The sequence below is a fragment of the Vitis vinifera genome, chromosome 19, assembly GCF_030704535.1.
Source record: "Vitis vinifera cultivar Pinot Noir 40024 chromosome 19, ASM3070453v1".
Taxonomy (NCBI): domain Eukaryota; kingdom Viridiplantae; phylum Streptophyta; class Magnoliopsida; order Vitales; family Vitaceae; genus Vitis; species Vitis vinifera.
Genome location: NC_081823.1, coordinates 740265 through 754181, shown reverse-complemented (window position 1 = coordinate 754181; position 13917 = coordinate 740265). Strand labels below are relative to the sequence as shown.

The 13917-nt window shown below is 32.6% G+C and overlaps 1 protein-coding gene across 1 annotated transcript; it reads right to left on the bottom strand.

The window, feature by feature from the left end:
- Nucleotides 1–319: 319 nt before the first annotated feature.
- LOC100246997 (probable LRR receptor-like serine/threonine-protein kinase At1g53440) lies at nt 320–10816 on the bottom strand. The gene is made up of 24 exons (XM_002283461.5): nt 10549–10816; nt 8650–8815; nt 7420–7491; nt 6869–6937; nt 6696–6767; nt 6540–6611; nt 5453–5524; nt 5304–5375; nt 5122–5193; nt 4930–5001; nt 4745–4816; nt 4484–4567; nt 4278–4346; nt 4042–4098; nt 3920–3958; nt 3667–3716; nt 3204–3577; nt 2939–3134; nt 2721–2855; nt 2482–2594; nt 2151–2361; nt 1824–2061; nt 1073–1223; nt 320–971 (listed from the first exon to the last, which is right to left on the bottom strand). The coding sequence occupies exons 1-24, from the start codon at nt 10640–10642 to the stop codon at nt 534–536; spliced, it is 3060 nt and encodes a 1019-aa protein (XP_002283497.2). The 5' UTR covers nt 10643–10816; the 3' UTR covers nt 320–533.
- Nucleotides 10817–13917: the final 3101 nt, after the last annotated feature.

Sequence of the window (13917 nt, the reverse complement as noted above, 5' to 3'; positions counted from 1 at the left end):
AGTTAGGTTCAACAATGTGACAATTCAAGGGGGCCCAAACCCCATTAGAGTAGAGATGCTCATTCCACATCATACCAAGACAAATTGGTGGGGTCGCAGTTAATTCAGTTGGGCCTGAAGCCTAGAAAATGGACTTTGGATTTAGTATAGTCTTATAATTCAAGTGGGCTCAAGCCCAATAGAGTAAAACCTTTTATTTCCTTCCGTTCATCAACTTTTTTGGATACACGACAGAAATAAAGTTGAACAAAATAAAATAAAAATACTGATTTCTCCCTGTGGAATGATGAGTTACCACCATAGGAGTAAGTTGGAAAAATAAAGAAATATAAATATTTTTCTTCATCAAGCCTCAACCGGAGCACTTATTCACATAATTTTATACAAATATTGTAATTATACAACAAAATAAGCTTATTTCTGCTTCTACTACTTCAAGAATCAATTTGAAATAGTTTTCAGAAAACATCCTTGCAGAAAACTTCAAGCAAGAACAACTTGGAAGTATTATTAGTATACCTCATTTTCATTGATCAGTTCAAATGTATACTGTAAAGATCTTGATGTCCTGTAAGAAGCTTGCTTGATGAAGAAAAGTCCCTTGTTTCTTCTCTGCTATGGAGGGAAATTGAGGAATCAATCCATGGTCCATCAAGTGATATGCTGCCTTGGACCTGATTGTCAACAGAGAATGCTGAGACATGAGACTGGCTGTCCAGTGAGAGCTTCTCAAAGGCTTTGAATCTCATATCCGGGTTCATAGTATCATGCTTGATTGTTGGTGCTTGGACTGCAATTTTGCCGTCAAGCATACTCACTACAGAGGACATGGGTGGCCTGAGAGTGGGAGATTGGTTGGTGCATAAGAGGGCCAAGTTCAGCATCCTCATCACCTCCTCCTCTGAGTAGTTTGAACCAAGACTTGGATCCACCAGCTCCAGAAGATTTCCCTGCTCGTGCAGGACATAAGCCTGCAGTCCAACAATGTAGAACCCGAAACACGTTCTTCATTATAAGCACATATGGTAAGAAAAGAAAAAGCAAAAAGGATGAGCAAGAATCCATTGTTTACCCAATCAAGAAGATAAACAAACTCTTCCTTTGGCCTGTAATTGGTGTTGCTTTTCCCGCTGACAATCTCTAAAGCAACAATTCCAAAGCTGTAAACATCTGCTTTGTCGGTCAAGTAACCCCTCATTGCATATTCAGGAGCCATGTATCCTCTGAAGAAAAATCAGCAACTCAGTGGTGAGTTTTGTGCTATACATATATAATCAATATATGCAAAAACTTATTGTTAGAAAGAGGACAAGAAGAACTAATCAACCATGTTTGAGAGGAAAAATTTTCTGAATATGCATGAAACCCACTTCAGAAACTCGACAGTATTACTAAATTCTGCTTCTCTAAAACCGCAAAAAGAAGATCACCCCATTTCCTTTTGAGGTTCATATGACAACTTATGCCTGGAAGCCACTGATACTTCAGATTTTGTAGCAACAAATTCTCAATAATAGACTTTTCTAGAACTGTTTCAATAATCGACTTTACAGAATAAACAATGAAGTGAATGAGCTTCTTAAACCTAAAATGGAAAAAAGAACTGCTAGTTGGAAATTCCATACTTTAGTGGTTGACTAAGTTTTCTATCGATCAAGGTCACTTCCGTCTCATTGTATCAATTTTTTATTTATCTGACATGGATTCAAATGCATAGAAGAAATTAATCTCCACATTTTCAGTGCCAAAGTCATAATCTTATATCATATACAAATTTGATATAGGGAAGCTAATAAAAGGAGGAAATGAACAAAAACACTCACATGGTTCCAGCTATCCGTGTGCTGATATGGGTGTTCTCGTCTTCATCCAGCTTAGCCAAGCCAAAGTCAGATATCTTAGCATTTAGATTCTTATCAAGCAGCACATTTGTTGCCTTTATATCTCTATGAACAATTTTCAATCTTGACTCCTCATGAAGATATGCCAATCCTCTTGCTATCCCCAAGCATATCTTCTTCCTAGTTGGCCAGTCCAAATTTAGCCGCTGTTCATTGCGATCTACAAGTGGTCGAGGGAGAGGCTTAAGTCATAATATTCATTGTTGAAATATAATAAAATGGAATACAAAATTCTAGTGAAGCATTTACCAAAAAGTGCACGTGCAAGACAATTGTTTTCCAAATATTCGTATATGAGCGACAACTGGTTCCCTTCAATACAACAGCCATAAAGCTTCACAAGATTTGGGTGTTGTAAGGCAGATATCATGCCTATTTCATTTACAAATTCTCGGTTCCCTTGCTTCGATTTAGACGAGAGCTGCTTAATAGCAATTACTGAACCATCTGGCAGTACACCCTAAGATCAAGAACTCAGATAATGTAAGGATATGAGATAGCTGCAGAAAAGTATTGCATTTCCCTCTTAATAACTACTTTAGCATACAGTTGTTAAAGAAAAATCCAAATCTGCAACTACCTTGTAAACTGGGCCAAATCCACCTTCACCAATCTTATTTGCAGAGTCAAAGTTATTGGTAGCAGCTTTGATCTGTCGTAAACTAAAATAACCAGTTCCTAGCTCACGTAGTTCTGTAACAAGTGAAATAAAATTGGTGAAAAACAAGCACAGAGAGTTCCAAATATTTCCGAAGTATTGTCACAATTTCAAAGAGGTAAGGCATTACAGTCTCAAATTTCCTGCATGATTAATCTCACCTCTATCTTCGAGGTCTTTTCCTCCTAAGTAGCCTTTCATTCGTAGGAGTACCAAAATCAATACGAGGACCACACATGAAGCTATCACAATGCCGATAATACCTCCAACAGACAGCCCCGGGTTGGGATCAAAATCTACAAGAACAGTAAGATATATAACACCATGACAAGCTAGTGGCAAGAGAAGTAGTAAAACCCGGAATATGAGATAAGCTCACTTGGTGTCACTGCAATAGCAGATATAAGAGGTCCATATACACCTTTTTCCGGAATGGAATTAGTCCCTTTGCCTGTCCAGTATAAGTGGATCTCCAGAGTGCTACCATTAACAGAAGCATCAAAATCCCTATAAATGCCATTACCGGCACCTTCAGCTTCTTCCATGATATTAAAATCCCTTAAAACTACAGTTCCCTGTAGAAAGTACAGTCAGTTCTTTACATATTTGGAATAGAGATAATGAAATTGATATTTTTCACTCACTTGAATTGAAACATCGAACAAGCGCCTCCCAAGGCTACCAAATGTCTGGTTATTAGAAAACATGATTTCAGCAAAGTGGAGTCGCACTTTATAAGGGCCCTTTCGCAAGCAAAGCCCATAATACTTGAGTGAGATGGGAGCAAGACGAGCAGTTTGGTAGATCTCTGCATCCTCTGACTTCAAAGCAGATGTGTTTTTGGCTAGGTAACTATGATCCGTTTTGCCTATGAAAGCCCCTGTACTGCTATAAGCCCATTTGTTTGTACTATCAATAGAGAACTGTGATGCACCCTCAATTCCATCGTCTTTTTCATATTTCTTCCCTTTCTTTGAAGTTATTTTGTCTCCTCCACAATTGATATACAAGGAATAGTCTGCAATTTGATGTAATTGGAATCAAGGCAGAGATTCAACTTATTTGCCACTTCATACTAACAGAGTACAATAGGTTACAAAAGCTTACGTTCGGCTTTTCCAGAGCATGGGAGATCCTTCTGTAAGCACCGAGGGGTCCTACAAAGTAAACTTTGATTCAGTCTCTCTTGTTTATAATTCTAATGTTGAATGCACATGTAAAAAAAGCTGATGGCCAATAAGTAGGTTGGGAAATTGGGAAATTCAGTATTTTTCTGGCATTTTTAATAAATTCTTCTTTTGCCTATAGAAAAAAAAAATCCAAAAAAACAGATGAATGTGCTAGAAATTAAAGAGCTTACATGTCTCTTGCTGAAGATGCATAACTGGAGACCAAGTTCCTGTGGAGCCATGAATAAATGTTGGAAGAAGATGAGGGAAAAACAGAATAAAATGTACAAATAATGGATGGAAGAAAGCTTACACGGGGTATACGCAAGAACCAATGGGCGGCCCTGTAAAATTGTTGTAAGATAAATCACTGCAACCGAGATTGAAATGGAGTTAGTGTTATATTTCTTGATTGAATGAGAGACTGAAATATTAATTTGGTTTCAAAGAACCACTGATAAAAAGAGACCACATGTGTATGTAACATTGTACAATACATGAATGATATCGTAGCCAAATCAGAACAACTGGAGACTGAGAAATACTAACATTTTGTTTTCAGTGTCTGATATTATCCAGCTGGGCACTTCTCCAGTCAGTGAGTTGTTGGTGAGAAACCTGTGTACATAGAGAGCATCATATCTCAGTTATAATTAAACAAGCTATTAATGGATAAAAATGACTGGTTAAGGAGCACATAAAATGTAGATTTCTGGATATTTAGACTTGTACTTTATTACAAGTATTTAACTTACATGAAATCGAGTTTTGTTTTCTCCTTGTTTTCTTGCTTAAAGCTCTCTGGAATTTTACCATTCAGTTTGTTGAAGGTCAGGTCTCTGCAAGCAAAAAGTTCAACATGAATCAGAAAAGAAGCTGTGTCGATATAACTATGCAATTTACTGATTGTATGTCATAGGAGAATTATATCCTGATTATATTTTTCTTCTTCTTATATACATACCAATGAAGAAAATTAAGAACATCTCTAAGAATGTCCATTCAAAAAAACTTACAAAAGTTTTAAACTTTCAATATTTCCAATGTATTCTGGGATTTCACCTGTAATGGAGCAATTTCTCATCACCCTGCATAACACAAATGAGTAAAACATCTTGATAAGTTAATGGAACAAAAAGTGGATAACTTAGGAGGACTGCAGCCTGTCATGATTCATGAAATATATCTATTTTCAACTCACAATGTTTTTAAGTTATTCATATGCTCCAAATTGGGGAAAGATGTAGTCGGTCCACTCAAATCAGATATTAACCTGACGATTAAAATACAGCAAAACAAATTAAATACTTAAATTTCTATGAATTGAATTTTAATCTTGAATAACATCATGAACTGAATACAGCAACTATTAGATAGTGGAACACATGCTCACAACTCGGTTAAGTTTTTCAACTGGGATATAATAGAAGGAATGGGCCCGTTCATTGATGTGCCTTGCAGATACCTGCAACAATTTAATATGTTTATAGATTACTAGAGAATTTAGCTGAGCTTTTATGAAATTTTTCTAAGTGGACAAAATGGCAGATAAATGAAATGAAGTATAATACTCACAGTTTCTCAAGTTTGGTCCAATTCCCAATCCAATCTGGTATCTTCCCAGATAAATTATTCCCATCTATCCTACTACAAATGGTACATGGAGTTCAGAAAATTCTAAATTTGCATAAAAGGATAAATGTCCATATAATTATACCACTTACAAATCAGTTAGGTTCTTGAGATTGTGAAAATTTTCTGGTATTGCTCCTGTGAAATTGTTTGCAGAGAGAACACTGTAGGAGCACCAAAAGAAGAAAATGAAAAAAAAAAAAAAAAAACAGATGAATTCCCTGGAAATAGTAAGCAGACAACACCACCAGAATAGATGGTCAATGCAAAGTCTTTTGTTGAAAACATTAAGAAAAATAATTCCCCAACACTGTTAATCCCCCTCCAAACAAAGTTACTTCCCAAATGATGAACTTTGGCATTAAAAGCACAAGGTGTAAATACCCAGCAGATTAGTCCTTATCATCATTACTTCTATTCTCTATGAAGCATTACAAATCATACTCTACATCTCCATTTCATCATAGGATGAATTAATGAATACTAAACTTGGTTTCTTAATGTTAGAAAAATAGAAATAGCCTATATGAATTTCCATCTGTCAGTTCATAGTCATGTTTGCCTATATTTGTCTTCTTGGTAATATTTCTGATGATTCACCCTGGAGATAAAGGAACAAAAAAGGTGGATTGCACTTTCAGATATATGAAAATCCATCTTCCCATTATTTTCATCAACTCAAAGTAAATGAACTCAAAAGTAAGCAATCATGCAACTGAAAATGAACTCTACCAACTATACAATCACCATATCCACACCATATCCATGAGCCATTTCATCACACAAAATGGATTATAAAAGTCTTTGATTTTTGAGAGTCTTTGTACGTGCTTTTATAAGTATTTCTCCTTGTACAGTGGAGGGTATACTTTATACTTTTACTTTGATCAGGTTTTGTACATTGAGGGAAGCACCTCTTTTCCTTCTCTTCAACTTTATTGTTATCAATATATATATATATATATATATATATATATATATATATATATATATATATATATATATTATATTCTGTTTCTGATAAATAAAAAATAAAATTAGCTTCCTCAAAATGGTTTTTGGGCATTTTGGCAGCTAAGCAGACTACAACCAGAATACAAGGACTTAGTGATTATTTGAAATAAAAGAAATGAACGATTAATATGCATATAAAGAATGGGATGAGAACAGCATTCTTACAGTCTTTTTAAATAACTCAATTTTCCAAGACTTGGAGGGAGTTGTTCTCCAAGCTGATTAGCTTCCAAGACCCTGGAAAAGTAAATTTGGATTTATAATCAAGGTTGGGCACCATTAATTTCTCTAATAGATATTCAACTCCATTTCATAACTTACAGCTCCTCAAGTGTACTGATATTACTGATTTCATCAGGAATCGACCCAGAGATTCTGTTTCCAAAAAGAGAGCTGCAGTGTACCAAACGTTTAAAGATTCCAAACTGAGAACAAAATTACTGGAAAACAAGATCCTCACCTCACAAGTGCAAGTGAAATTAATCAGAACTTACAGATTGGTAAGAGAAAGCCGACCAAAACTAGCAGGGATCGATCCATTGATATAGTTGCGGGAGAGATCACTGTTTAGTAAAAGAAGAATAATTCCTTAGCATTATCTTAATTTACATGGTCACTGGATAAAAGGGGCCACTCTTAGTAAAAGGTAGTTGGGTTCAAGTCAGATACTGGAGGTGACTGTACAATTTCAAAAACTAGATCCTATGATGATGATCAAATAAATTTTCAGGTATTATTTGGGTGTCCCATGACAGTTTATCCGGTCCATTCTTATTACATAGCACTTAAACACAAAGTTGGTAATCACCACAACAAAACTGAAATGAGATCATTTGTTTTAACATTTGTCTGCACTTATTATTATTTAAAAAAAAAAAAAGGAAAAACAAAATCCATGTAGCTTAGTGAAACTGCCAACCCCATGTAATAGGGATTAAGGTATTGATGAGTTAAGAAATTTGTTTCATAAGTTGAAAAAACCTAATGAAACATCAAGGCAAATTTGGTCAGTTGACTTCCCAATGTAGAGAAACATGTCACTTACAGTACTTGCAAATAAGGAAGATCTCCAAACTCATCAGGTAAAGTTCCATTCAAATCAAGACCCTTCAGTAGGCTGTAATTCACAAAAGGAAGCAAAAAGAATAAGAAAAGGAAAAATGCAACTGATATATAACAAAATAACTAGACTTGGTAGTTGGGCGAAAGTGCTCATACCCAAGCATATTCTGCTTGTGCTTAATGTTTTCTGATTTTACTAGAAATCCTATAAGAATTTGTTTTGTTATGAATGGATTTATGGGATTGGTTCATCAATGGTGTGGGGTCAAAATCCTTTGTTGACTTTGCGCCATCGATTCCATTATTATTAGCAAGTAATAATGAAAAATTTCCTTCGTATTCATAGAGATAGGGAGCATAATTCACATTGATATAGTAAGTGATGAAAAGACCACATACACTCCCAAAAACTTAAGCTAATGCAGGATAGAGGTAACCCCACATATAAGGCCCAACCAATGTTAGTAATCAACTGATGTGGCACATTGGACTTCCATCTATCTTATGTCAAACACCCCCACTCAGTTGTTGACGCACATGTCATCGATCATAGGGCAAACTAGGCCAAACTTTGCTTTGATACCAAATGTTGCAGAACCACATATACTCCCAAAAACTTAAGCTAATGGGGATAGAGGTAGCCCCACATATAAGGTCCAACCAACGTTAGCAATCAGCCAATGTGGGACATTGGACTTCAGTCCGTCCTACATCAGTAAGTCTTGCTTGGGCTGCTTTAATTGTCTTTGCATTTTCTCTCACTCATAGTATTGGGAAGAACTGGACTCTAGAGATATTATTGATTCAATTGAGGAATCAAACTGAATCAATTCTTTTATAGATCGTTCACACTATTTATTATAATATATATAATAAAAAAATAGACATTCAATTTTATCTTAAAAAATGGAAAAGGTCAAAGTTATGGCAGGAAACCTAGTAATCAATATAAACGATCATTTGAAGCTTTGATCCAACAATGTGGAAACCAACATTTACCCTTTAGCACTAGCATTATGAGCAAGTGAAAATCCACAAGAAAGGAAAAATAATGCCTCTGTAATCCAAAAATGTCATTAATTGTTTCCTATTAACATTAAGCAAATAATATTCCATTCCATATACTCATGCAATTACTTTACCATTAATCTAATGGATTGAATTTTTTTATATATGTATTATGCCAGGGAAGAACAAGAGAAGAAAAGCATACATGGTTACGACATGGCAAACAGTTCCGCCATTGGAGGTACAGTTGCATGTGACATTGCTGGACCTATCCTCCGTGATGGTTACATTGAAGCCTTCACTGCATGAAGTTTGGCCTATGTTCCAATGTTTGTTGTTTAGCTTTGAGGATATTGTTCTAAGAGTTTGCACTGTTACAGAGTAGATGCAAAATGGTCAACCAAATGGATTGATAAATGTATATAAAAAGAATGATTAGTAATAACAACTCTATGAAGTGTAATCCTCTGCGTTCAATTTCAATCTTAAAGTAAGTTCTAATGTTACCAAATTTTAAAGTATTATTGCTGATAAGTAACCAAACCTCTACTAAAACAATCCAATAATCTATACTACATTAAATTTTACTTCCACATGACCTCTCCTTTGAAGTGATCCCACCATGTAAGCTACATGAATGACCTATTCTTAAGGCATGGACTTTGTTGCAAGGCTCTTATCAGCAGAAGTTAGGAAAGAAAATATATGTATCTTTAGTCCAAAACATCGGCCATCATGTTTTTCACATGCATTTTATATGGTGAAGACTTCTCCATACCAATGTTGTTCTTTTTCTGTGTCTTTGATTTTTGAGATCAGTTGATTTCACACTAGCATTGAACAACAATCCATAACCCTTCTCATTTTCTACATGGACCCCAGAAATGGTCAAGGAAAACTCGTATATCAGATAATGGGAGCTATTCGAGCTTGAGATTTTAGCATGACATGAGTCTCAGTCTCTTCTAAAAACAAATCTCGTCTATAAGCAAATACAAAACTAGGTCTATGAAAAATGTGGGATGTTTTTCTAATATTGATTCTTCATCAGAAACATTACATGCAGCATAACAAAACCCTGTATAAGTAACCGAATATGGAACTAGAGTTTTTTTTCAGAGACACAACAACCCCCATCCCACAAAATTTTCTTTTATCATCTTTTGAGACTATCCTACTTTCACACACGCCCATCACTGGGTTTGCTTTGCCTGCAGTTGAAATAAATGTCTCACTGTTGTAGGAGGTGGGTTCTTCATCATTTAAAATAAATAAATAAATAAAGGATTCTGATACTATGATTCATTTACTGCCCAAAAGCTCCCAAGGTGCCCTATGATGTCCATGATACTCTTAAGAACACTAAGGAGGAGATTTCTGATATTTCCAACCCAAAAATATCATCCTCACTTGCCAGTTGCCACCATCTTCTAATCTCAAATCAAGACAAATTGGTGGACCTAAATATTAATTCAGGTGGGCCCAAAAAGCCCAACAACTGGAAATGGGACTGAATCAGAGCTGATTTCAATATTAATTTCAAGTGATTTTCTGAGTCTTTTTTTAACATTTTATATATCTTTAAATGTTTAATTTTTATACAACGGAGGAAAATAAGTGGAAAAAAAAACATACAAAAATAATTTATTTAATTTAAATCTATTTCTTATTTTCGGGTAACCAAACGTAGCTTATGGTTTCAGATCAAAAATTTGCTAGCGCAGAGGGACAAAGAATGTTCCAGCAGAATGATATACGCCAACGTTTGGTAGCAGAGAAAGCAGAGGAAAATTTCAAAAAAGAAAATAAAAAATAATTTGATATGCCTACTTTTCTGCTGCTATGAGAATTCCCAGAACATGAAAAAAATTAAAGAACTGTGAGACAAACAGCGGTATCAAAATTCTCAGATCCCAAACCATGAGAAATCCACGAGATTCCAAAAAAGTATAGCATTGAAGTATTAAACAAAGCACAGATAGCTCGAAAAAACCAAATTTACTTCTCTTTTTCCTCAAATTTCTTTAACAACAAATTCCAACAAAACCCAAGTTTCATTTTCACCAGAAATGGAAAGACAAAAGTGAGATTACAGTGGTGATACCTTCATCTTCTGGAATAAGTTGAGCATGGGATGTGAACTCAGAAAAACAAAAGAAACCCAGAAATAACAAGAGGAGAAGAGACGAAGAATCCATGAATTTCCTCTGTAGCAACTCTTGATTGACTGGTTCGCTCTACACTGAATTGAATGAGTTGGAGGCAGGGATTCACGGGTGGTTTTTGAAGAGGAGAAGCTTTGAATGTTCAACCTCATGATGGTACGGTCATGGCTGCGCATTATCTTTCCTTGATTTCTTTTCATTAAATTATTGTTGTCGTTGTCTCGTTGATGACTCTCCAGGAAATTCATGAATAGAAAGTCAGACATGTGACAAAAATGAAAATTTGAAATTTTGTTTAATATTGGAAAAATACAAAAAAGTAGCTTTAGTTATTTTATAAAATACTTGAAAATTAAAATATATAAAATTTTAATTATATTTATTTTTTTTATTTTCGTATTTTAAATCAAATATGAAAAAAAAAAATCAATATTTTTATTATTTTTTCTGAATACTTTTTTTAAAACCAAGCATTGCATTAATGATTCAAATAAAGCATTAATTTTCATTGTCCTAAAAAAATTTAGGACCTATTTGGTAATTTTTTAAAAAAAATTGTTTTTGAGAAATATTTTTAGATATTTTATAGAAAAAAAATCTAATAGGAAATGTAAAATATTTTTAATATGTTTTAAATATTTTGTAAATATATTTTAAATATAATTTTTATATCAAATTTTTATTTTTATTATTTTTATTTATAATTATTATTTAAAACAATCTTTATAAAATAAGTGAAAATAATTAAAAAAAATCAACAAAAAAATTTGTTATTAAACCTATTTTTAAATTTTTATTTTGAAGAATAAAATACTATTTTTGAAAATAATTATTAAATAGATATTTTCGTTAACTTTTAAATATATGATTAAAAAAAACCTATAAAAGAAAAGAAAAAGTTTTAAAAATAAAACATTAGTGTATATACAAATTTTCCAAGCTCCCATTGGAAGGATGGTTCACGGGTTGACTTATCTAAGCCATCATTAATTGCATCAAAGCTTTTTACTTTACTTTTTGTTTGTTTTTCCATATTGAATTTTCATAAGATTTGTCAAAATCCGACCATTAAGTTTTCAAAATCACACGTTGTTTTACTTTTCTTTTTCATATTATAAAATATAAATTCAACACTAATTTTTAAAAGACACTAACACAACCGTTTTTATTGAAGAATTAATTAAGTTTCTTGGGGAAAAAAGGATTAATTAAGCCTAATACTATTTAATTCATATCCACGTGTAATTTAATATTTTAATGGTTAAAATTTATAGTGTTCTTACAAATATAATTAAAATTTTGGTAACTAAATACTCTTAAATTGAAATCATTTTAATGCATAAAAGTGTTTGGTTGAAAGGAAAAAGTTTGTTGGCTTTTGCATGTTGATTTTCTTTGGGGTTCGGATAAGGATGAAAATCAAAGAAGTATTGTTGATGTGGAATTTCAAATAAAAAAAAGTACTAGATGGAAAGGAGAGAGATTTAAGCCCTACATATGTTGTCTTGTGAATTGATTTGTCATATAGGAGTATTAAAATTCAAGACTATTACAAATTATTATTTTTTTTTATTTTTTATTAAGAAAATATGAAGAAGAAGGAAAAAAAATTATATTATTGGTAATAAAGTCCTCCTCCATTTCAATAAGTTGCCGACAAGCAAATTAATTAAATCGCGTATTATAAAAATGAGTTTTCACACCTTTATATAAATATTATTATAAAATAAGAATATTTTAAAAATAATTTAAATTTTATACACTCACATATAAAAATAATATCTATAATAATACAAAATAATATTTATATTATTAAAAAATAATATTTGAACCGTAAAAAATATTATCTTTGATAAAAAAAATACATAAAAATGTTAATTATTTATAAATAATTATTTAAAATTAGTATTTTATAAATTTGAACTCCTATTTTATATATATTATTTTTTTATCATAAACATATTTTTCCCAAATAAAAATTTATGGATAAATTCTGATAATCAACCATACCAATCTTTTGTCTTTTGTTGAATTTGAACCATCGAGGCTGGCAGCAGTTCCAACTCTGTGCATGGAATTAAGTTGTCATCTGGTGGTGTTTGTTTTTTTACTTAATTCTAAATAGAACCTTAATGCTTAATAGTGTTAAATATTAAGTTATTTGTTTTTGCAGTATTTTATTTCTATTAAGTATTAAAAAGTAAAAAAAACCAATATGTTATTTTTTCTATTTAGAAAAAGTTATATATTTTGGTTTTTTCTATTTAGTAAAAAGTTTATAATAAGTCATGAAAAAGTAGAAAAACAAACAACCTAAATTATAAAACTAAATTGCTTTCAACAAAAAGCCAAAAAAACAAACATCACCTAAGCCTTCAATTAATACTGGTAAATGAACTGCATCTTTGCATAAGAATCTGCAGATGTTCAAACAGAAATAGCTTCCAATCTCAGTTTTTGGTATAACAAACATCATTTGCAGAAGAATTCTAGCAAGAAGAGCTTCAAGTTGTTCTTGGTATACCTAGGAATTTTTGTCTTCGAGCATGCATGCTCACTACAAAAGACATGGATGCATGGCCTGAGAGTGGGAGATGGGTTGGTGAATAAGAGAGTCAAGTTCAGCATCCTTGCTGCCTCTTCTTCATAGTAGTAAGAAATCTTTCGATTAATTAAAATTTATTTTCATCCTTAGGTGGAAGATGCAAAATTTAGGCATTTACTTTAGTAGGTGTTGACCATTGGATATGGATGCATGCATGCATTTACTTTATTTTTTTTAACTCATTAAAGGCATTTTATGAATCTTCTTACAACTTTCAACTTTCAATTAAAAAGAAAAAAGGAAAGGGGAAGGAAGAAGGCCGATAATGTTGACTAAAAAGTGTTTTTGAATCCTTTAGAGGATGAGTTGGAACCAGCCATGCTCCAACGCTTCTATGAACATCCAGAAACTAGGGTTATGTTTGGTTTCGAAAATAATAAGGAAAGATAAAAAATGTAAAGAAAATTTATTTTTTTATATTTGGTTATCCTATAAAAAATATCAAAGAAAATCAAATATAATTAAAATTAATTAAAAACTTATGTATTTTTAAATTATTTAATCGAATTAAAATAAATAAAATGAGTTTGAAGTAACAAAAAAAATAATTTATCAACTTTTAATCCATTTTTTTATTTTCTTCTACTTTTTCTTTGTATTTTCTTTCCCTTATATTTTCCTTCAAATTTTATAGGAGCCAAACATAGCATAGGGAAGTATCTATTACACTGAAGGCTGAGTTGCCGACAGATCTTTCAAAGCG